This window comes from Zosterops lateralis, assembly GCF_965231275.1.
Source record: "Zosterops lateralis genome assembly, chromosome: 6".
NCBI lineage: Eukaryota > Metazoa > Chordata > Aves > Passeriformes > Zosteropidae > Zosterops > Zosterops lateralis.
The window spans coordinates 39,114,257-39,139,257 of NC_139761.1; the positions used below are offsets into that span (position 1 = coordinate 39,114,257).

The 25,001-nt window shown below is 42.0% G+C and overlaps 1 protein-coding gene across 1 annotated transcript; it reads left to right on the forward strand.

Annotated features, from left to right (window-relative positions):
- Window positions 1-307: 307 nt before the first annotated feature.
- On the forward strand, window positions 308-24,104 carry ATG13 (autophagy related 13). Its single transcript, XM_083862955.1, has 18 exons — window positions 308-363; window positions 5,722-5,803; window positions 6,633-6,713; window positions 7,347-7,466; window positions 7,981-8,027; window positions 8,601-8,741; window positions 9,838-9,878; window positions 10,405-10,501; window positions 10,849-10,947; window positions 11,675-11,765; window positions 14,123-14,221; window positions 15,376-15,486; window positions 16,598-16,731; window positions 17,924-18,041; window positions 18,770-18,847; window positions 19,152-19,268; window positions 19,737-19,865; window positions 21,077-24,104. Exons 2-18 carry the CDS (start codon window positions 5,735-5,737, stop codon window positions 21,152-21,154), a joined length of 1,650 nt encoding a protein of 549 aa, XP_083719081.1. The 5' UTR covers window positions 308-363; window positions 5,722-5,734; the 3' UTR covers window positions 21,155-24,104.
- Window positions 24,105-25,001: the final 897 nt, after the last annotated feature.

Genomic DNA, 25,001 nt, shown 5'->3' on the forward strand with positions numbered 1-25,001 from the left:
GCTGCGGACACTCAGGTACCTCCCTTCTTCCCTCCCTCCCTCCCTCCCTCCCTTCCTCCTTCCTTCCTTCCTTCCTTCCCCCCCCGCCCGCAGCGGATGAAAACAAACAGCGGCGATGGCGGCGGCGCGGCGCAGCCCGCGGCTCTGAGGGCAGCGGCGGCCCCGGCCCGGCCCCCGGCACCGGCCGCGCTCTCCCGCCGGCGCTGACATTCGCGGCCAGACCCCTCGGGCCGGGAACGAGGAGAAGGAGGAGGAGGAGGAGCGGCGGCCGGAGCTCCGGGGCGGCTGTGGGGCTCGGAGGCGGCGGCGGAGCGGGCCCCCCCCGCGGGATGAGCCGCCGGCAGCACCGCCCGCCCCGCGCAGGTACCGCGGGCCCGCAGGGCAGCGCCGGGAGCTCCCCAGCCTGCGGGGGCCCTGCCGGGGGAGGGGGCGCGTTCAGGCTGCGGCGTCGTGTCTCCGTTTCACTGCTGCTCGCGGGGATCGGCTCCCCAGAGCCGCCTGTCCGCTGCGGTTCGTTTTCCTAACGAGCGGGGGCTGGGAAAGATGTGTCCCGCTGTAATCTCAGCGAGGGGTCATTTAAAAGCAAAATGCTTCAGAGCTTGTTGGAAATAGTGGAATGTGAGACGCCACGCTGCATTGTATAGTCTTCCTGTAAGGTGCGAGCTTGCGGTGTGCTGGGAAAGAGCAGACGTTTACAGGTGGTCATATTTTTATTTTTTTTCCTGTTGGAGATGTGGCTCTTAGGACACAGTCAGAATCATTCCCGTGGACTCGGTGGGAGCAGAGACACCTTCCATGTCAGTGAACGGGTAAAAAAGGGACTCTTTGGACTAAGCCTACAAATTGCCTTCCTGCAAATCCGAAAAGCAGTGTGACTAGCACATAGCAAGGGGGAAAAACGTGGCAAATTACTGCCTGAGCTGAAAATTAGTTGGCTGTCCAAGTAAAGTTTAGAGCATCTTGACGTTATTGCAGGAGTGGCCTGACGTGGAGGACCCTTCTTTCTTGTAGCAAGAAATAAGTCTTTCAGATGAGCCAGGCTGTCTGTAGATGTCCAGAAGGATCATACAGGATCACTTTATTTTGCTTAAATGGTATTGTATAATCTTAAAATTTCTGAACGTGTGTTCATACAATACTTGAGAGGTGGTGATTATGTTGGTGGTTATAGTACAGGGTATGTAGAAGCAGATTCTGGTTTAGTCTGTATACTTTGGCTTGACAAACAAATTGAGAGGATGGACCTTTGAGCTGATACCATTTTTAGACCTTAGGGAAGTACAAAATGTAACTGCTGGTCAATAAGAATTACTTAATTTTGTTTCTAAGTCAGTAGAGCTGGCAGTGCTGGCTTTAGTAAAGTATTTACTAAGCTGCAGAGTCATTTATTGGTTATAAAGTGAACCTGTTTCCTGATCAGGAGGAAAAACTACCTCTTAATCAGTCAAAACCTGAGCATATAGTGAACTACAGAGCCTTTGATTACATCAGAGTGTTTATATTATGTGAAACAGTTTTTCTGCTAGAATTTAATCTTCTCTTAAAAAAATTCCATAAACTTTAAAGAATGAGAGTGTCACACCTTAGAACTGTTTGCTACTTCTCCCTAGGTTTCTGACTAATCTACTAAGAAGGCAAAATGGACATTCATTTTAAGTAATTGTAGGATACTGGAGTTTGACTTGTAGGCCCAGTCTTGAAACAGAGCACTGTGTTTATGAAGACCTTTCTATAGTTGCTTATTAGTGTGCTCAAAATACCTGCTTGCAGTGAAGCTTCTTGTTCATGGAAGGGAGGATGTGTTCTAGGCACTCTTAAAAGCTTCACAAATGTTTGTGTGCTTCTTGTTTACGGCATGATTCAGTGAGGCTTTTCTGAGCTTCTCATAGGACATCCTTGGAGATTGGATCTGGGTCCTGTATTAAAAAAGAAGTTCTGGAAAAGTGGTATGGGCAAGGAGCATGCTTTGGGGGGCACAGTCAGGTAAATGGGAACAAACATCTGGGGTGAGAGCTGTCCTCAGCCCTCTACTCACAGCTACACCCACTCTGGTTTCTTCCCTCTTGTCGTTTCAGTTTCACTCTGGGATAAGAACCATGAGTAATTATTTTGCATCGATGAATGTCTGGTTGAAAGGAAAGCAAGATAAGTTGTAGCAGCCACGGCTCAGAGAGGAGATGACGGAAGAAGCCTATATATACTTTCCCCAGGAGCAATAATAATGCCTGGTAGACATCAGGTGCTTCTGCTCCTTTCCTGTTTATGGTGGGGTCAGAGATGTACTCGCTGAGTTCCCATGTCCGGGACACGCAGTGTAAGGCTGGTGATCGCAGGTGCCCCTGTTGTGTGCCGGGTTACAGGTGTCTGCCGGCTGCTCTCGGCTGGGAGCGCCGAGCAGGGCTTGGAGCACGGCGTTGCCGGTCCCTGTAGTTCCTCTGAGCTCTGCCGAGGCATGAAGGGGAGGGCTCTTGCAGTTCTTGCATCATGCAAACAGCGCCATCACCTTATGCTGATGTGTCCTCCTCCTCAGAGAAGGAGGGTATAAATAGCAGTAGAGCGTATAAGGCACAATGCTTAGATGTTAAACTGTGGGATAAAATCTGCCTGAACCTTGGGAGAAGGAATAAGGATTTAGTCAGGAGAGTTGCGTGTGGCAGTTCTCCTTTGAACATCCTGTTCCTGATGTTTCTGTTCACAGTAAAGTGAAGACAAAGGCATATAAATAAAAGCAACAGTATAAAAATGGGTATTGCAGGAAGTGGGAGACAAAGCAAAAAGCCGTATGGACAAGATGCTTGTTGCATCATGTGCTGGGGAATATATCAGTTTACTTAAGGGATTACCTGGCTGAGTGGAAATCAGTCATCTGTGTTTTTCTAACCTAGACCAAAGGTTATTTCCTTTTAGTTTTTATTCAGTGTAAAATGAAAGAGTGTTTTCCTTGAGTTAAGCATAGGCCTGTGCAGTAGCACTTAACAAGGAGCCGTGCTGGTATTGAACCTACAGGACATGAGAAGCTGATTGAGTTTGGTGGAAATAAGTTTAAAGAATTTCCTTCCTGTTCAGGTCAGCAGGGGCAGCTAACCTGAGAGTTAGCTGTTCCCAAAGAACTTGTGTAAATAAAAAGTTTGCTGTAATTTTAGCTTCACCTTAACTCTTACCAAGACTGATTCTAAAGGTGAACACTCTTCTAAGCCTTAGAAGGTCTCAGGCAATCTCCAGAGGCCCTTCTACAAAAATGAGGAGATGATGGTTGTCAGATGAAAGCCTTTAGACATTTCAGGAGCTGAGTTCCAAAGTCCCAGATTCCCAATGAAATTACTTATTCCTTTCCAGGAAACCTTGCCTGATACTTTCTACTCTGCCTTGGGCTCTGGTGGGTCAACTGTTGCTGGCATTTGGAGCTTGGGACGTAAGAGTATGAATCTCCAAATGTTTAATGAATATTACAAGTAGTTTCAGATCTTCCAGGAAGAATCCCAGTTCTCCTGCAGCAGGGCAGAACCATGAGGCTCTCATTTTTTGAACCCTCTGGTGGCTGTTTTTTCTCTCCTCTAGAGATATTTGGGTCATTAGAACTAATTCCTGTACTGCACATAGAGCCATGCTGATGACATCTTTATTTCCTTTCCTTTCCTAACAGGCCAGTGAGCCTAACACCTTCTATTAGTTCCAAGGCATCTTGAAATAAGAATCCTGATATCAGAACTTTTTTCCAGCCTCAAAAGGCAAATGTGGGTGCTTTATTTGACAGCTCTCCCACAATATCAGGATATATATACTTCCTTGCATCTTTATGCAGGGGTCATATATCACTTTTCACATTAAAAGCCAGTATGATTTTTTTTTTTTTTGTATTTAAATGTCAGCATTTGCTTCGCTGAGAAAAACATATTTTATTTATGCAGTATTTTATTGCCTATATCAGCCAGGTTTGTCAAAGATTTCAGATCTCCTCGATCCTTACAATGCTTTACTTCAAAGTCAAAAGAATAATAACAGGTTGTTCTTGCCTGGGTGTTTGTTTGTTTGGGGTGGGTTGTGGTTTTCTTGTAGTGGTACATGTCTGTAGCTGCATCAAGCACTTTAAATGCTGACTTCCTTTTGCACCCCCCACAGTGGAAAGGGTCTGTAATCTGTCTAGTGGAGGTAAACGCAGGGAAAGAAGGCATAACAGTTTTAATAAGGAGGTTAAAATATCCAAAGGATAATTTGATAATGCATCTGATGTTGAATCACTTGTGTTGTTCTCAATTTAAATTATAATTTTAGTGAGAACACTACAGCTTAAGGAGATGTGGTATGAGTGTAGCCTAGGAACTTTGAACCACATGTCCCACTTTCCTTTTATGGACTAATTCAGAAAGCAGCACTATTCTCTATAAAATGCTCTGTAAATTGCAATACTCTTATCTTGCCACCCTTTTTGATTGATGCTCCTAAAGCATTAGGCCTTTACTGTCATTAAGTGCAATATTTAAATAGAAGCACTGCACGTGTGTGGTCATTAAAGATTCTGTATTTTCTGTGTGAACAGGGTTATTGGCCCTTTTGCCCTGCAAATTTCAATTTGCATAAACAGCATACCTTGCTGTAAGTTCAGTCTTTGCTGAAAGATTGAACACTGAGTACCATTGGCACAGCAGCTGCTCGTGCTCCCTGGCCTCAGCTCGCCAGCATTCCTGTGAGGAGCAGCACGTTCTATGTTTGACAAGCTGCTCCAGGCTGATTAGCTGTCTCAAAACTGCAACAGGGCTTAAGAGTGAATTAATACTTTGAAGGCTTACGAGCGAAAACTGCAATGAATGCAGCTAATTAAGGCGTTCCTCCCCAATGGTTTCTATATGATTATTAACTTACGTGTGAAGAAACTGAGAGGCAGAAGAATTGTGATTTATCCCAGGCCATGTGACACAATGGTGGCAGAAATAGGATTAGTGCCTTGCCCTGCCCTGCTTCAGATGCTGTGCAAGTTCACTGTGTTCCTAGAAACAATTGTATGTTGAAAAACAAGGCAGTGCCAATGTGAAAGCTAAGTATTTATTATCAGGGCTTTCAAGAGACGTGAACAGAGGATTTTGTTCTATTTCTAGACAAAAATATGTCATTTCATACATACAACAAGTTGGTTGTAGGCAGATTTTGTAGCTGTGTAGTTCTACTGCAAGTACTATTTGTTAAAGTAAAGAAGCAGTGCAGCTTGTTTCGGCAACGGTTTATTATATAGATTTCTGCTGAAATACCATTGAAATAGTGTTCTAAGAGTTTCAGGCTCAAGAAAACAATTTGGCTTGCTTTTGACCAGTGCTGATAGCTGAAGATATATCATTTCTGAAGTAGAGACCTCCATATCTGATGGTTAGCTTGGCGTAGAATGCAGTCACTGTGGTGTTGAGGTGTTCCAGGGTTTTTGGGGGTTTTTTTTCGGTTGTTTGTTTGTTTTGCTTTTTTAATTTAAGCTAGCAAAATTGTAGAAGTTGTACTGAGTTCTAATTGTGAGCCTTCTTCATTTTTTAATTTTTTTTGATCTTTGCACTGACCAGATAAACTACCAATGTGTATTTATACCTCACATTCATATCCCAAAGATTTTAGCATGCTTGGATTTTGACAGGTAGAAGGCTTTGGTGCTTATAATTTCTTATGAGGTGGCCTCTAATGGGCAAAATTTTGAAATATAAACATTGAAGTCTTCATTCCCAGACCTGTGCTGTATTTCAGATTGCCATATGCAATGGACACTGATCTCAGTTCCCAGGACAGGAAGGACCTGGACAAGTTCATCAAATTTTTTGCTTTAAAGGTAATTTTTCTCCTTTGGACAAATACCTCTTCCTTGTTTTAAAAACCTCTAAAACCAAACAATGCACTTGGTGTGGCTAGAGTAACAAAATTGAGGTTTCGGTTTGTTTTTGTTTTGTTTTGCTGGAGAAAGAAGCAAGAAAAGCTGATGTCAAATTTAGGAGATTCCTGAGAGCAACTAGAGAAACATAATTTCCCCTTTTTTCTCAAATCCTCTTCCATCCTCCAGAAGCATCCTGCTTTAGAATCAGTTGTAGGCACTTCACACCTCTGTCAGCTGTGGGTTTTTAGCAGCATGTCTAACCACCCAGCTGTTGGGTAGTTTATTCTGCTGGACCCCACTCTTTCAGCCTATCTAAATTTTTATATTGCATCCAAAACCAATAATAGCAGGATGCTCTTTTAAATGATGTTGGTATATAATTATAAAATTTGGCCTCACTTCATGCATAGATGCAAATAGATAATCTGACAATGACTTTGGTATAAATGTACAGATTCATTTGGCTTTAGTTTAGTTGTCCAGGCTTGGAATATTTTTGTAAAGTTTTCTGAATTTTCTGTTGAAAACTGCAAATATTGATTGCAAAATTGACTTAGTCTCTTAATGTTGTTACAGAGAAAGGTCAGCCTAAAATTATTTCTGAAATACATTTGTCTGTTAAATGTAATAATTTAAATTGATCAGAATTGAAGATCAGTGTAGCAAACTCTACTTCTCTACATCCTGGTTACCCCTTCCATTTTTTTCACTTGGAGCTTGTGTAGCTCAGGCTCTACTTTGTGCTGAGCCCAAAACATTACTGTGCATCCTTTTCTTTCTATTCCAGACAGTACAAGTAATTGTCCAGGCCCGACTTGGAGAGAAAATCTGTACCCGCTCATCATCCTCCCCAACAGGCTCTGACTGGGTAAGCTCATATTTTTTAAAGCAAGTGCACAGCTCTGTGTGTGTGCTGAGAACACCATGTGATTGTTACAGTCTTGTGCAGACAATAATAATTATGCATAGAATAGGTACTATATTTAGTTATGTTCACTGGTGGTGTTGTGGGGGGTTTGTGGTTGTTGTTCACATGCAACAAATCACTCTGGACTCTTACAGGCTGATGAGGGGTAAGAGAAATGATGTCTCTCAGCAACTCCTGCCAGCAAAGGCACATTTCCAAGATCTGCTTGGGGGTCCTGGTGATGAGTTCTTACCTGTCAGAAGTTGGCTATTCTGCAAATCAGGACTGTTTAATAATGGGCTTTAATAAAATTGAAAAGACTCAAGATACTCTGTGGGTGAAGATGAGACTGAACTGAGGGAAAAGGGGTAAATTTTTTATAGCAAGATCAAGAAAAACATTTGAATTAGCAGCCAGGGGCATCTTTGTAAATATGAAAAGCTTGAACCCAGCTGGGAATTTTCTGTTTCATAAATATTTCAGTGAACACTGACCTAGTATGTTATATATGGGTCTGTGAGCCTGTCTGAAATGTACCATCAGGCAGTTTTTCAAAGAAATAAAAAAAATGGAACCATCTCTTTGATTCTGCAGTTCAATTTGGCAATCAAAGATATACCAGAGGTTACTCATGAAGCAAAGAAAGCCCTGGCAGGACAGCTGCCTGCTGTTGGACGGTCTATGTGCGTGGAGATTTCTCTCAAAACATCAGAGGTGAGAACTGAATCAAAACAGACGCCCTTTTTTTCGTTTGTGGGCTTTTTTTGCCTGAATCTTCAGTCAGCTACCACAGCTCCTGCCCTTTAATCCAAGACAATGTGAGAATATTTAAATGTTAATAAGTAAGGTGATATGCTAATGAAAAAAAATGTATTGTTTATCAGAAGCAATTCACTGAAAAAATCTGAGACCAAACACACAAATGACACAGCAGCAAAATCTAATTTTTTAAGAAACTAGTTTTAAGAATATTGAATTCTTAAATTCTCAAATTTTAAGAAACTAACTGCTTAGACCATAAAGAACTTAGGCATTCTGAGGATGGTATTCCCTCAGGTGAAATAATTGTGCAGGGACACTTCCAGTGCACCTTTTTCTGTCACTGCATCACTAGAAAGTGGGAGCCAGGAGACAAATCACTGAAAGGTGTGGCCATTGCTGATCACTAATGAGATTTGAAAAGGTCTGTGTTCTGAAATGAGCCTTTGCCATCTTTTCTCTGATCCAGGGGGACTCCATGGAGCTGGAAATTTGGTGTCTAGAAATGAATGAAAAGTAAGTACATTCTTCACACATTCTTTCTGATTGCAGTTTTTAGCCAATGAAATGGATTAACATTGTGGTTAATCCATGGTGATCAGTGAGCACATACTGGATGTGTGGCCAGGGGCACTTCAGAGGGAACTCCCCTCTTCGTCTAGAGCAGCAGTCATACTGTTTTAACACCAGTGTCAAGAAAGTAAACTAGTAATTTAATTCCTTCTTCATTCTTCCATTACAGCTAGTAGGCTTCCTCAAATACAAGAATTCATAGTCTCAGTAATGACAGATGTTTTTAATATTGAAAAGATGTCTCTGTTTAGTAGAAGGCTGCATGGCATTTTTCAGCAATTTCTTCTACAGCAGGTGACTAGGTTGAAGCAGGACTCTTAGCTGGTTGGTCAGTATACAGGTCACCACACTGGACCCTTATTTATCATTTTGGCAATAAAATTAAACAGCTGGCCTAGACTATTTTTTATTTAAAATAAAATAAACAAAAGCAACTACAAACCAAAACAAACAAGAACCCCAAACACAGATAACTTAGTTGTGGACAAAAGACTAATTTTTTTTTGTGTTCTCTAGGTGTGACAAAGAAATCAAAGTTTCATACACTGTATACAACAGGCTGTCTCTGCTGCTGAAGTCTTTGCTTGCTATAACCAGAGTTACTCCAGCCTACAGACTCTCAAGGAAACAAGGCCATGAATATGTAATATTGTACAGGTAAAGCAGAAATGCCCCATTTGAAATGCAAACAGCAGAGACTCTAGACTTGCACAGTGTAGCTGCAAATGTAGTTAAAAATGGATGAGTAATAATAAAATCAAATTATTTGCATAGAACTACTACTAATCAGTGACAGAAAAAAAACTTAGGTCTATATAGGTCCTTATAGCCTTCACTTGAGCCATTGAAAGAAAAGCTAAGTTCAGGCTTAGCTTAGTTGTGTGTTTGCCTGCCATGTTAGGAAGAGTATTAAAAAAATTCTGTATGCAATCCCTGGTTAAATTGCTTACTAGCATCCAGTTGTTTGGTGTCTGGCCTGTGTTTGATAAATGCCTCTACATTGCACATAACTGCAATGCATGTTTTTACAACACAGATACAGACTCTCTCCTGTTACTCCATTTTAAAGATGCATCCTTAACTCCACTTCGTGTAGTTCTTGCAGTTTACTCACCCAAATACTGGGTTCAACTCTGTTTAGCTTGTGATTCTGACTGGCTTGTGGATCATAGTTATCTTCTTGTTTTTGACTGTGAGAAAAGTCTTTGACATGTTTGCACAGCTAATTTATATGATTGTAAACCTCAGGTTTGTTATAATTTGCACAGTTGAGAACTCAAAAAGAAATTCCAGACATTTTCTCATTTTTTCTTCCATTGCTGACTTGGCATGTACTTAAGAATGAGTTTCTTTACAGCACAGTTAATCTTTTATGTTGTGTGATGAGCATCAGCTTTTAGACTCAGACGTACCTGTGAAGTTTGTATCACTTCACATTTTTTCTCTGAACTGTAGAATTAACCACAGAGGCTTAAAAAACTTAAAAAGAAATTTCTGATTGGACTACCATTATCTCTTTCTCCTTTTTTTTTTTTTTTTACATGACTTCTTCTTCTTCTAAAGCAGATGTAAGGTTTTTTTTTTTTGAGATGGGCATTCCAGCCATTTATTTTGTTGTTTTGTTGGGGTTTTTTTCCTGAAGAGGAAAAGTAGTTCCAACCTTTCAACTCCCAAAATTAAATAAGAAACAAGGATATGTATAGCATTATGTCCCAACTGTATCTAACAGCTTTTCTTTTTCCTTTTTCTTCAGGATATATTTTGGTGAAGTCCAGCTGAGTGGCTTGGGAGAAGGTACGATTAGACAACACACAAAAAAGAGCAGAATTCTATTTCATTCTACCTTTTGGTTACTATTCCCAAGTACTATAAGGAAAATTAGTCTGAGGCTTACATATGCTTTTTGTCTGGATCTGCCAGTCTGGCCTTGTGTCACAAGTGACAAGTATAATGGTGGTACTTGGACAAAGTCTTGGGTAATTGCCATTTTGACTTCAGTGATACAGAACTGAAATAAGAATATGGAATTATGTTGATAAGGGGCTGGACTGGTAAAGGAGGTCATGGTCTACTGAGGAATAAGAAGTACTTCAGAACAATGTTTTAGACCAAGAAGCCAGGAAGTGACATCAGAAGTCTTGCAGGTGAAGCCTACCAGCAAGGCAACCTAGAGCTGTTGTTTTGTTATGGGTTCCGTGTGTGTTGTTGGAGCTCAGATTGCAGGAGATAATGGAAACACTTGAAATAAGATAATGTAACCTCAGAATAAGAAAGTATGATCATAAATGATCAAACTGATAATTATTCCTTAACTTTACAGGTTTCCAGACAGTCCGTGTTGGGACAGTGGGTACCCCAGTGGGCACCATCACTTTGTCTTGTGCCTACAGAATCAACCTTGCTTTCATGTCAACCAGGTGAGAAACTGTGATCATGCCAGAAACTGTCTTACAGTAATTTACTGTTAAACCCCTCATATTCTGAGCCCCCATATCTTTTCCTTTTGCTTATCCTTTCCTGCTGAGATTCTCTTTCAAGAAGAACGCTGTCTCTCACGCTTAAGCCTTGCAGCAAGGGGAGTATTTGGGTAGCCCTGAGCCAGGCTCTAGAACTCCAAATTGTTGATGCATGCCTGGAGTCACAAGACTAAATTATAAAGATGCTCTGGTCCCATTAATAGACACAAAGGTTTTCTGTGAGGGCACCAGGAATTGGGAAGAGTAGAGAGAAGAAGCCAATAACACCATTGCTTGTTGCCTTGCAGGCAGTTTGAGAGGACCCCTCCTATCATGGGGATTATAATTGATCACTTTGTGGACCGTCCCTATCCCAGCTCTTCACCCATGCATCCCTGCAATTACAGGTGAGGAAATACTGAGTCGAAGTCATGGGCCATGGTAAAGGCATCCATTATGCCCAAATACAGAGCCTTTTCCACTATTTGTTGACAGCACGGGAAGGGACACTGGAGAATGAGTGTTAGTCATATTGGCATAGTTAAACATGTAATGAAGGGTGACATTTTTCTCCTCACATTGAGATGACGCAGTGCAGCAAGTCCCAGTATTTCCCCAAATTCTGCACAGAAGCACTTGGACACAAAGGATGTTTGATCTTGGCTGCCTTCAGGAATTTGAAAGTATAATGGTTAATCCTGATGCAGAACTATGTGTCTAGATGCGTGCATCCCTGGATATTTCCACTGGAGGGAGATCAGTTTAATTTCTCTTTGGAGATGAGAAGTTTGTCTTCTCTCAAATCAATGTGAGAACATTCAAATTGGGACCAGTGGTGGTGTTTGAAAATGTGCAAACACCAAAGCCAGTAGCACTAGCTGGTATAAGAAAAGCATTAGTTAGAAACACCTCTGTTATTTTACGTGGGGTAGAAGAGAAGCACAGAAGGAAAACTGACGTTTTCCCACTTTGTTTTCCTCAGTTCTGACAAGTAGATGAGAGTCCTTCATAATTCTTTCAACGACACCCAAATACTCTCAACCTCCCTGCAGTGTTTTTCCCAGTGTGTTTTTTTATTTGTCTGTTTTAAAGAATATTTCTGATTAGAAAACTTGTCTTTTCTTGGTGCTTTAGAGCTGGTGAGGACAATGGCGCAGTATACCCCTCAGTAGAAGATTCCCAAGAAGTGTGTACCACATCTTTTTCCACCTCTCCTCCGTCTCAGGTAAGAGATACCAGGCTCTCTTTACTTCTAGATAGAACAATTGCTGTAAGAATAGTTCACATATTCCTACATCAGCTATTGTACAAACAGAAAGCTTCCTGCTGCTAATTGAAATTTAATGTGTGGGTTCTTGAGTAAAATCTACTGAAATTAGATACTGATTTCAACAAAATTCCAAGGGCCTGGAAAGACTGAATTACTGAGAAGGATTAAAAGAGCCTACTCCTGTAGCTGGCTTGAGGAGGACATGTGAATTGTGCTTGAAGAGGACATGTGAAGAAGCACTGTAGTTACACTTTTACATACCAATACTGCAAGAGGAGGAATCAGACATTGATGCCAGGCAGCCTAAGTAGGAGTAACAGACTGACATTGAGAAAGAAACACTGAAATACCAGTAGAATGCTGGAGAAAGACAGAAAAAAGATAAAAGCTGTATTTGTTGGACTGTCTAAAAGTAGTTGGGGCAGCAGGAACAAGTACTGGCAAAAAAATTGCCCATGCAAATTTCATTTAAGATTAAATTTTGAAATGAATAGATTATGGTTTCTTTTTGAATATAAAAACCCAGAAACTTGCAAGTTCTTTTACTGTCTTGTGTATCTGACTGCACAGTTCTGTATTTTGAAGACTTGGCTGGAGCTGCAGTTGTCCTATCACTTTAAATATTCAGGGATTGCCCTGCCTTGTCCGGCCAAGAAGCAGATGGCTCTACTGACCTTTAAAGACAATCTAAATACTCTAAATCTCTTTCACTGTCAATATGGAAACATAGAATGAAGGATAATTGGAATGCTGTTCCAAACTGAAAGAATTTGCTATGGATCTTTCTACTGCTTTAGAGGAATTAATATGCCTGGTTTAGCAGAATGTATTCTGCTGTATGAATGAGCTAGAAATGAGCTTCTCTTAAGAAAGCATTTTTGTGCCAAAGTGATTTCAGGTGACCAGGCATCAGGCAATGTTGAACTAATTAGGCAGCACTCACAGTAAGTCTGACGGAATAAAGCTTTTCTTATTCTGCAATATACAGTTCAGGAAATGAGTTTGTGCCTGAATTGTGTCCTGTGTTTTCCTAAAGTGGGGTAAATAAAAAAGATTTCATAAGGAAATTTCCAGTGGCTTGCTTGTGCCAGTGTTACTTAACTGTAGTAGTGTATGTAACTACATTGAGGTTGACATTTCCCCTGGGTCATGAAGCTTTACTGTCATTGAGGGGGAAAAACTTTATGAAACCACTTGAACCTTGAGGATTCACATTAAGTATGAGCCTACGTTCTTGCTTTTTCTGTGGCTCACAGTTGCCATATGCTGTGCCCTTATTTGTAAAGCAACTGCCAGTCTTTGTTACCACAGTTAGAATTGTAAGGCTGCCTTGGCAGAGTGGACTTTAAATTAAAAGGGAAAGGAGAAGTTAATTATTTTTTTCTCCAGCTTTCTATATGTCCTGTCCAGGTTAATGACTAGGAAAATACTAGGAACTGTGTGATTTTGTGGGCAAATTTTGTGACTCTCTATCTGCCTTCTCAGTAAAAAGGAGGCCTAACCTTTGTGATACAAAGAAATAGTTGTTACCTTCTCTGTGAGCTTGCATGTCTGTGTATGTGTGTTGTGAAGTAGGCCAAAATTCAGGAGAGTTTGGCCATGAGTAATACTCAGAAATGAAGCTGAAGCTTCCCTCAAAGTGAAAACCATCAGTAGGAAAATGACTAGGAGGAGATGTGGGACTGAACCAGGTTTGGATTGCCCTTTTTGCATTAGCACCCTTTGAGAGACTGTTTACTTCTTGGAGCTTTGCTCCTGTCGATGGAGTTCCCACTTCACATCAGTGTGTTTGAATTGCACTGTAGTCTGGGTCCCCTTTATTCTAAGGGTGCAGCACGGACCTGCCAAGACAGAATCTCTCAGAAAGCAGGAGGATGGAGAATATGGATGGATGGAGAGTGCTGAAATACAAGTAATTTGTAAATTAAAAAAAAAAAAGTACTTGACTTTTTCTGGCATCTGTTCAGCCTTCTCCTTGCAAATTGGCTGGTACTAATTATAATTAACTGTGGAACAGAGTCTCTGGCAGTTACTTTCTGCCAGGGTAGACTGGAGTCTAAAATACTACCTGTGTTCAGTGGTTCACTTAGATTGAAAAACAGTCAATTCTTTACAAAATGAATGTGCTTCTGGCAATACTGAGACTTCTGCTCTCTGTGTAGGTGTGGCTGCTGCAGCCAAAACCTCTTCACTAGCATTCAGTTCATCCAACTCTTCATAATTCCTCTCTGAAGTCCTTTTCTCTCTCTTTCTCTCTCTTCCCTCACTCTCTCTTTTCCTTGTTTCCTCTGTTTGTCTGTGTCTGTGCACAGTGTGTTTTTACTGTCACAAAGGCACATTTTCAGACCCCTCCTCCTGTGGTGACGGACACCTTGAAGGTCCCAGTGATGGGACTGGCCTTTTCACATCAAGTGAGTTGTCAATAGAATATGCTCTACAAGGCCAGAATATGAGTTCTGGTATGACAAAACCAATACAGGAAAATACATATTTGACAATGTGGAGTGTTTGTTGTGCTTGGGAAAGACTGGTGGACCCACAGTGAACTAGGCACTTCAGTGAGACTGGCTTCTTAAATGCCTTTGCAGATGAAGGTCTCCCAAAGACAGGACAAGCACTCCTAAAAACACAACAGCTGTCAAGGATTGTTAGTGAAAGACCTAAGTAGTAAGGCACAATTCTGAGTGTTTTCTGTTAACAGCCAATGTCCCTAGAACTTGTACAGTCATTAGAGCTCTACTCGGCTTAACTAGCCTCATGGGAATGAAAGTGCTGTTCTTCATTTTGATCCCTATAAAGGACATCAGCTTTGGTGCTGCTGGAGCTCACGCTGAGCTCTGGAAGGAATGTCCCCTTGTGGTCCAGCAAGTCAAAACAGGGAAGTTTTATCTAACGTGACTGGGTAGATTTCTACCTGGGATGTATAAGGAATTTCTCCTGGGTTTCACTGTCCCCAACACTTAATTCCTAAAGCAATTTCACAAGGGTTAGCTTCCCAGTTCTCTTTACCTGGCACATTTATGGGATCACGTATTATTTCACTGAAGCTATTTTAACAGGTCTGGAAGATCAGCTGTTTTAATTTGCAATGGGAGTAGGTTCAAACAGTTGATAATGAAGTTATTTTGGGATGAAAAAATATCAATTATTAGCTCTTTAATAAGTTCACAATGGCATTCATGCATCTGGCCAGTGTCAACCCACTACACCAGTATCTGAAATAGGCCTGTAAAGCAGAGCTTCCTTGAGACTGGATGTCAGTCATACCTTGCACAGCCTCCTCCTACATCTGTAGGAAGCCAATCTTGTTTTCTTGTCAAGGCTCAGACTTAGTCCCCTGGACTACTGTCAAGTAGTCCTCATAGCAATAAGAATTTTTTACAACAATAACCTACCTTATTGATTCCAGTGAACACCTAGCATCCTTCTGCCAGCCTAAAATGCTGTGCCTCTGACTTTTCCTGCTCCTTCTTCAATGACTGGTGATTATTCAGGCTGTGGGGCATTCCCCTTCCCTTTCCTCTCTCCTCTCCCTTTGCCCTTGTTTTTTTCTCTTCTTTCTTAGCTTTCCAGCTCTCGTCTTTCCTATCAGCCTGCTGCCCTGGGAGTTGGATCAGCTGACATGGGGTATCCTGTACTCTTTGCTGGTGGCTTGAATGCTGCACACCCTCACCAGGTACTGGTAGAGAATAGAACCAGCATGGCTGGTATTGCAGCCATTTGTGTCACTTGTACACCCGAGAGAGGCATTGAAACAAGTGCATGCATTGGTGTCATGTGTGTCAGGAATGGAAAGAATGTAAAGTAAATACAGAGAAAGCACAAATACCACAGGAGTTGGGAATTGGCTCCTCTGCATCCCTGACTTTACTGGGGTATGTGGAAAAACTATGCTAGGAGAGCAGGCACCAGACCTGTTTGCCTGCACCAGCTTGTCACTGATTCCAAACGTTGCCTGTCTTAGAGAGCTGCTGCCCCTGTAGCTGTGCAAGCAGAGTTCTCTAGGCTAGACATAGGATACACTGACAGTTCATATTGACATAAGTTATATTGGTTCATCAGACAAATAAGCCAAGTTGGCAGAAGTCTTTTTCTGCTTGTGATATTGGTGTTACACCAGTTTTGCTGACACAATATTAATAAAATAAAATAATTTCAGTTGGAATGGTCCTGCATCTAATCCACCTGCCTGGACCAGTTCAGGGCTGGCCAAGTTAAACCCAGGTACTAAGACAATTGTCCAAATGCCTCTTAAAAACTGACAGCTTGGGGCATTGACCACCTCTCTAGTACTAGAACACTGTTCCAGTTTTTGACCACCCTCTTGACGAAGAAATGCTTCCTCATGTCGAGTCTAAGCCTCCCCTAGTGCAGCTTCAAACCATTCCCATGCATCCTATCACTGGATCCCAGGGAGAAGAGATCAACACCTCCCTCTCCACTTCCCCTTCTCTTGAAGCTGTAGGGAGCCATGGGGTTGTAGTAAGAGGATGTAAGTTTTCTTTCATTTATTCCTACCCATGAAGCAGAGGACTTATAGCCAGAGAACTCTGCAGTGTAAAACAAGCATGAAGTGGAGAGGAGTAGAGTAGAAAGGGAGTAAAAAATGAATTTGTATTGGGATAATCCAATCCTACATCTCTCGGAGGCTTATAGGGGCTAGAGCCCAGTCATATGCCAAAATCTGCCACAACTTATGCCCAGTTTGATGGAATATACTTTGTATTGCACTGTGGGGTTGGTTTGATTTTGAAATCTCTTAACTTGACTGTTCCTTTCTACCTCAGTTGATTGGTCCAGGCAAAGAAGGGGGAGTTCCCCCTGTTCCTAGCCAGCCAGCACACGGCACTCAAGCTGACCAAGAGAGGATGTGCACCCCACTGGATGGAGTTCATTACTCAGCAGCTACTCCTTCTAGCAGGTAGGCTGGTTTTAGATGATCCACCATTTTGGCCACCCCATTTATAAGCCTACTAAGAGAAAACTTTTTGTTTCCCTTTTTATCTATTGTTTGTAGCATAACTATCATCTTTCCATCCCTCAAATCAACTTACAACTTTCTCTGATTGGGGCTTTTTCAGCCTTTCTCCAAACAATGATCTTACCCATCTATTTAAACATCCTAGTCCATGTAATATACTTCTTCTATGTAATGTATCTTCTTTGTCAACTTTATTATCAATTTTATATTTTTTTTTCAATCTTTCTGCTGGTTTTGCTGATTGTAAAACAGATGCAGTAAATTCACAAATGAGTCTTAAATTCTCTAGAGACTTAATGTGTGTTGTTACCAGAGCCAGTTGTAGTTACCATAAATCTGTTCACCATTTTAGTAAGAAACTTCAGGCACAAAGTTACTTAAAAGGAAACAATGCAATCTCAAACTGTCCTAAATCAACTCCCTCGCAGCTAATTAAATCCTTCTGGTTTTTTGATCATATTTATTTCTTGAGAAATCTCTCCTGGGGGGCACATAGTTGTGAGTCACAGATTTTGCCCTGAGGAAACCAAAACTCAGTTGCATTAGCACTTTCCTGGGCATAATATCTAGGTAATCCTCTTTCCATGGGACAAAACTATTTTTTTTTTTTATTTTAAAGTTCTGAAGACCTGTGGTAGGAAAAAAAATCAAAACAAATAGGTCATGGAAGTACCTAATAGGTACGGAGTGAATTAATCATACTGGGAGTGGCTGTTGTGATGTACCAGACTGCTGCATTTGTAAACTTAATGACAGATATAATTGTGGTTCTTGCCCTCACCTCCTGAGAGATCTGTGACTGCTGTGTTACTGAAAAAATAGTAGTGAGGAACAGGAATTGCTGTGAACACACACAAGTTAAAAGTGCATTTCCCAGAAACAGATCCTATTTCAGCAACTTTACTTTCAACTAAACAGTTTTTGTCCAGCTTGAAACAAAAATCTGATTCCACAAGTGTCCACTTTTTTGTGCTCCTGACTGAGGAGGGAGGTATGGTACAAGGACAGATTTCTGTTGTCCTTTTTCCAATACTAGGAGTAAACCAAGAAAAATGAAGGAGTCTCCTAAAGAATGTTATTTATCTACCTTGTTTGTGTCAGGTGGCACTAATTATGTCTTTTCCTCCCCCAGTGAGGACACAGAAACAGTATCCAACAGCAGTGAAGGAAAGTGTGGCTCCCCACATGACCTTTTGGAGACCATCTTTATCCGGAAGGTGGGAGCTTTTGTCAACAAACCCATTAACCAGGTAATGAGCAGTAGATCTTCTCAGAGAGCACCGTAATACCCCTTTTTTCCCATCTGTTCATACATAGAGGAGCAAAAAGCACCCCAATGCCAGGGCAACCTCAGAGACTGAGAATGCATATTTCTGCCTGCTGCATTTCCCTGCAAGGTTTTGCCAAGGTGTATTTTGGTTTTCATAAAATCTTTTTAGGATGTGATAGCCATTGAATTTGCTCCACTTTGCCAACATCCTGTTTGAGAATAGAAGACTTGATACTCCACTTGGATCTCACAATGACCTGCCACTACCACGGGTCCATAAAAAAGGAAAGCTGGTAGCAAACCTCCCTTCCTTGAAGAAACATACAGTAGACCAGTTCATCACTAGAAGCAAGCATTTAAGTTCAGCTAGGGCAGCTTAGAGATCTGCTTAGTTCCTAGGGCTGCAGTTCTAGACCTTTAGGATAAAGGAAGGAGGATTGTTTCAATTTGTAGTAGTTCATTAATCCTTGCCTATATTATACAAGATAGGTATAGAAGCAATCCCACCTCAAGGTATATATCTGCATTAGGTCAACTGAATATCATCTCTGGATTTCATGCCTTTTAAATGAGGTTGTCAGCTTCCTGCCTAACTGCTGACGTGATTTGGGGCCATTTTTAGCTGGCCTAACAAAGACGTTCAATATCCTTTTCTGTGCCGGGTAAGCAGAGCATCTTAGTGAAATTCTGTTTGTTAAATCTCCTCAGGTGACCATGGCCAACTTAGACATTCCTTTTGCCATGTTTGCTCCCAAGAATGTTGAGCTGGAAGATAACGACCCCATGGTAAGACTCTTCCAGAGGTATATGTGCCTTCTCAGCATCCCTTATGCAAACATCCATGCTATTCTCTGCCTTGAATACACTTTGGTTTTGGAGAAAATAACTAGTTATTCAGATTTGTTTGGTTTCAAGAAGTCTCCTGTGTTGAATCTTGGGCTATCTAGACATGCAAGTAACAGCATGTGTTTGCTGCCCCTGCTCTAGTTAATGTTTATTGTCCAACCTCCTAACCACCCCCACAGTGCCAAAGTACACAGACAGACATGACTGTAAGATCAGTACTCACCGTCTTTGATTTCTTGGGCAGGTCAATCCTCCTGCATCCCCAGAAACGGAGTCTCCTCTGCAAGGCAGCTTACACTCGGAGGGCTCCAGTGGCAGCAGCACCGGGAACACCCATGATGACTTTGTTATGGTCGACTTTGTAAGTGCCCTCATCAGAGCTCTCACACAACACCTGCACCTTAGGTGGGCTTCACGTGCTGGTGTGATGGCAAATGATGTCAGAGAGTTCTCAGTGGGAGTGGAAAAGACACATCATTCACAGTTCCACACTAGGGTGTGACAGTCCCAGAACTGCAAAGACACTGGTACCAGGAATCAACAGTTACAAATTAAATACCATTTCATTTCTCTGCTAACATCTGGGCTTGGCATCCTCTCTTAGCACCTAGAGGAGCCAGATTCCAAAGAAATGTTCTCTTCCAACTGCTCAAGCGATACTGTGAAAGCAAGTGATTATTGGCTGTTCTTCAGTTATTTAATATGCATTTTTGCAGCAACAGTTGTAATGCCAAGATGTTTACTAATAGCAGATAATGGCTTTACCTGAGATTATAACAAAAGGGAAGCCTATGTCTTTGGGAATTAACAGCAGTGTCTTTGATTCTAGAAACCAGCATTTTCAAAAGATGACATTCTTCCAATGGACCTGGGGACATTTTACCGTGAATTTCAGAACCCCCCTCAACTTAGCAGCCTCTCCATTGACATTGGAGCACAGTCCATGGCAGAGGATTTGGTATGGAACCCTGAAATCTCTGTTTGTGGGAATCATATGTACTTTATAATGTTCTCCCTATTCCTAGTTTGAGAAAAGTATATCTTCATAGAATTGTAGAACAGTTTGTAGAATAGAAGGAACCTTTCAAGGTCATCTAGTCCAACCTCTCTTTAATGAGGAGGGACATCTTCAACTAAATCAGGTTACTCAGCCCCATCTAACCTGGCCTATATTATTTCCATGGATGGGGCACCCACCACATCTCTGGGAAGCCTGTTAGAGTTTTTCACGAGCTTCATAAAAATTTCTCTTTTATCTAGTGTTAATCTACTCTCTTTCAATTAAAAAACATTGCCCCTTGTCCTAGCACAACAGCCCCTGCTAAAAAGTCTGTTCCCATTTTTCTTAAAGGTCTAATTTTAGTCCTGAAAAGCCACAATCAGGTCTCCTCAGTCTTCTCATCTCCAGGCTGAATGACCCCAAGAATCTCAGCCTGTTTTAACAGGAGAGGTGCTCCAGCCCTCTGATAATTTTTGTGGCCCTCCTCTGGACCCACTCTAACAAGCCCCATGTCTTTCCTATACTTTTCAGAAAAGAGACCCTGCCCAAAGGGAATCCATCACTAATATATTCCAAATAAATGCAGATTTGTTTGTGGCACACCGGAGCCTTTGAAACCAGTGTGTCTTGAAGCTGAAGGCTGCTGCAACATGATTGCTCTGGTTGTCATTGAAACCCCTCAAACTAATCCTGCCTCTGGGGTGTCCCACCTGGTGGCAAATCAGGCCTGACTTTGCAGCCTGAGCAGAGTTGGGAGTTTTGGTGTGCCTGGTGAAAGTCATGTCTGGGTGAGTGCTCTGTTAGGCTCTCTGGCATTGTACCATACTCTGGAGGAAAATGAAAACCAGAGTCTAAGAGCAGCAAGTGACTTGAAGGCAGTGATGCGAGTGGGTTATTGTGCTGCAGCTAGTGGTGATTGCACAAGGTGAGGCCCTAGTGTACCTCCTGTTCCTGCAGAACAAACAGACTCTGGGCAGAGTGCCCTTCTCAGGGTCACCTGCTGGACGCTGCCAGAGGGGTCCTGGTTTTGTGCACGTAGAAAAATAAGCCCAGAGCATTGGCAAGGGATTGCATGATTCAGAAACAGATTTTTTTTTCCTAGTGTGTTTAAAATTTCCTTCTGTCTGCTGTGAATGGGCCCTGATCCATGCCTTTCCTTACCCTTCCAGGACTCGTTACCAGAGAAGCTGGCAGTCCATGAGAAAAACGTCAAAGAATTTGATGCTTTTGTGGAAACCTTACAGTGAGGCTGTTACCCAGTTCCACTGCAGTAATTCTTCCTCCTCAAGGCATCCTGGAGATGACACCAACAAATATCTCTATTGCCCCTGCTCTGCCTTTTCTTCACAATGACTAGTTCCTTCCATAAAGTGAGCTTTCTTTTCTCTCTTCAATGACAGATACTGCTCATCTGCTGATTCTCCTCAACTTTTCCACCACATAGTTCTGGAGTGCTTTTCCTGCTCACAGTCAGTTTTAAGACTTCAGTAGGGACACAGGAAATCAAACTCCAGTGTATGAAAACTTATTTTTCCTCAGTTTGTGTTCTGTATGGAGGGGCTTTGTGGAAAGTTGCCATATGCTTCCTCCAAGGGTCCTATGGTGTAAGTTCCCTAGGTAGAGCTTCTTGCTAACAGACTTTTTCCTACAGTCTCTGATCCCGTTAGAGCATAGAAAGCTTTGGTTTATTTCCAGGATCTGTGAGTTCAGCAAGTTCAACTGTTTGAAGTCCAGGACATCCATTCCACAGAACTGGGCATTTCATCCTGACTTCAGAGTGCGTGCTTGGAGCCCAGGGAGACACATCAGCTTTGGGACCTGCATAATACAACTCACCTTTGTTTTCCTGCTTCTAAGGAACTGGGTCTCTACACAGTGATTTGTGCAAGGCCCTCTGTTAGGTGGCTGACAAGCAGGAGTGAAACTACAGGAATGCTTTCCACATTTCCTTCCTGAGTGCACTGAAACTCGGCCATGCTGAGTTTAACAGTGTTGACTGTTGGCAAGCCTGCACGTAGCAGCTGTGATGATGCTGAATTCATAGTCTCTGCTTCTGAAACATAACTGTAAATATTAGGAATCCTATTTCTTTAGGGTTATGTAACTAGGAGTCTTAGTCCAAGATTTTTTCCTCTAATACTTGCAAGCCTTCCTGCTTTATGGTTAATAGATGATCTTAAGAATTAAAAAATATTTATTGCTTTTAAAGAAACCTATATTTAAAAGATGTTCTGTTTTCATGTTATAGTGCGGGTCATTCTGTCCTGATCACTGCAGAGAGCAAGTGTGCCATGGAACCCTGGGCCAGTGAGACTGGTCTCTCTTTGCAGGAAAATATCCAAGATATTTATTTTCTAAGTCAGACTTGATTAATATTATACTCTGTTTTGGGGACTGTGTGTCCATTGCATCCAGTCAGGGCTCACTGATAGAATGAAATGCACACATTAGTGGAATAGAATGGCAGGGACTTAATAAAAAGCTGTTTTCTGATAGGCATGGATGAATTTATAGTGTTCTTTGGCCATTCAGAAGGCAGCTTCTTCAAAGAAGCACACTTTTTTGGGAAGCTTATGGTACTTTTTAATCAGCTGGCTTTTGAGTAGCTGAAATTTTATTTTTGTAATAATCTGGCCCTCAACAGTGTGACTGGCTGGCATTGCTCTATGGGTGATTTGGCTGTTGCATGTCTTCTGCCTCATCTGATGGGAGGAGAAAAAGTGACACTAAATAGGCACTTGGATAAGGTGGGGTTTTTTGTGGTTCTCTCTCCTCCTCCCCCCTGTAACTAGAGTGAGCAACTGCAAGACCACTTACTGTCCAAAACCCCTTTTTTTCCCCTTCTTTCTTTTAAGTAGAGTTGTGTTGCTTGAGTACTGAGAAACCATTTCCTCAGAGTGGCTGAGTTACCAGCCTTCTAGTTGGTGCAATGTGGCAGCTTCTTCAGCTTAGCTGCGTTCACAAAACTGGAAGAGATTGCCTACAGCTGATGGGAGAACCCCAGCTCCACTCTGGAACACTGTTTCTGTGCCAGTTCTGGAGCAAGGAGCCAAATTCAGAACAGCCTTACTGTAAGGCCAGAGCAATGCAATGCTATGAACTTTACGAGTTTTTTTTGTTGAAACGTGTTTGGTAGGAAGCCTTTTAAGTTCTAAAACTCCAGGTAAGGGTTTCATTGAAGGAAAGTTAGCCACCAGAACCCTTTTCTTTTACTCAACCAATTCAACTTTTTAGCAACCTCACATGGGAATTGCTTTGTCCATGCAAAGTAAGATGCACAGACATTTAAGAAAGCTTCCAAGATGAAAGTTTATAACATGGCTTTAGTTACATGGGCTGTAACAAATATTGATCCCCATCCAAGAGCCACCTTGTTTGGTGGAAAGGGTTGCAGAAGGGTGCAGAAACACAAGGAATTAATGGATCAACTGCCTCTCACTTGTGCTCAGGAAGTTGGTCTGCCACTTTGTAGGAAGTAGCTCATAGACAGGTGGTTGTCACCTTTAATCTCTAAAGCGATACTATCTGGGCTGCAGAGCAGCAGAGATGAGGCAAAGTGCTGGTTCACACCGTATGAATAGGGAATAGTCAAGGTTAAACTTCAGCCATCCAGAACTCCTGCTGTGCTCTTCTGCTGACAAACTGTGGAGCTGGCAGGGAGCACTGCTGTTCTTGTTAATCCTACTCAGGAGGTCAGGGCTTGTACTTGTGCTCCTTTTCTTGATGAAGTTCCTAACATGGCTACAGCTCTCACATCTCATAAGACAGGATGTCACTGTGGCACGTTTTCTTCTCTGCAAAAGGCTGGAAAATTGCCTATATAAGCAGCTAGTGTTGAGCTGGATGGCCATAGCAATAAGAGATTCTCCAGGGCTGAGTTACCTGCCTCTTCCCTGGACAGTCCTCAGTTTCAACACAGTTGCAGCATCTAGGCTCTGAGTTCCCTGACCACTGCACAAATGCTCTGCTTCAGTGAAGATCTAGCTGCTGCTGTGGCCTGCCACAGATTGTGTTATGAAGGCTGTTTATTTTAGCAGCTCTCTGCTCCACTCAATAGTAAGGACAGTATGTATGTAGCTGCTTATTTACACATGCTTTGGGTGGATGGGAGGGCTCCTCAAGTCTATTGTTTTGGAAAGTCTCCGGTGCACTTCAAGTATTCAAAGAATTTCCAATAAAACTTTTATGTAAGCAACACCCTCTGCATTTTTCTCTGTGTACCAACAGGTGTGGGACAGTCCCAGGCTCATGCTTATTTTCCTCCAGGACACAGGAGAGTCAGGGGACTGTTGATGAATGCAGGACAGAGTAAGTTTCTGCCTCCATCAGAGAGGGCAAAAGGGACTGGTCATTATAGTTGGAGCGGTCAGTGGGATCCTACTGAGATAAACCTACTGGAAGGACAGTGAGGGACAGAAAGAACAGGTGCCTGGAGGTGGGAGGAACAGTCATACAATGTTGGACTCTGGAGACCTCACCAGTGAATTGGGAGACTAAAATATTAACTTGTCTCCAGAGGAAAAGGGTGGGAAAAGGGGGAAAAAATACACCCACAGAATTTGCATTGTACATGGAAAGCATAGCAATGGTTTGAGTTGACAGGAGAGAGAGCAGAGGCTAGTAAAATACAGAAAGAATAACCAAACTTAACAGACGATTCTAGTATTGATAAAAGTTAACCCTGGATAACACATAATGCCAGATATGGTGCCAACACCTTCCTTTTAAAGGAAAAACAAGATTATAAAATAACAACTGTTGATTTAAACGTCAGTGTAAAGGGTGTCTGGTTATTGTAAAAAAAGTGGATAAAATGGCAGGAATGGGGGAGGAAAAAAAAGAAAAATTACTCTGTGTATTAGAAGCTTCTATAAAGGGAATATTCCAGCTTGGAATACAAGGGTAACTAATAAAAGCAATCTTTTCTAATCACATCTTCAGAAGGTAAACTGAGTACCCCACTGCAACCTTATGGATATCAATCTGTATACATTATATGCACATATATGTGTGTATTTATGAGTGCCATCTCATGAACTTAAGAAAGACACCGTACAGTGTCAAAACTCACAGAGAAACCCTCCTGTAGGATCT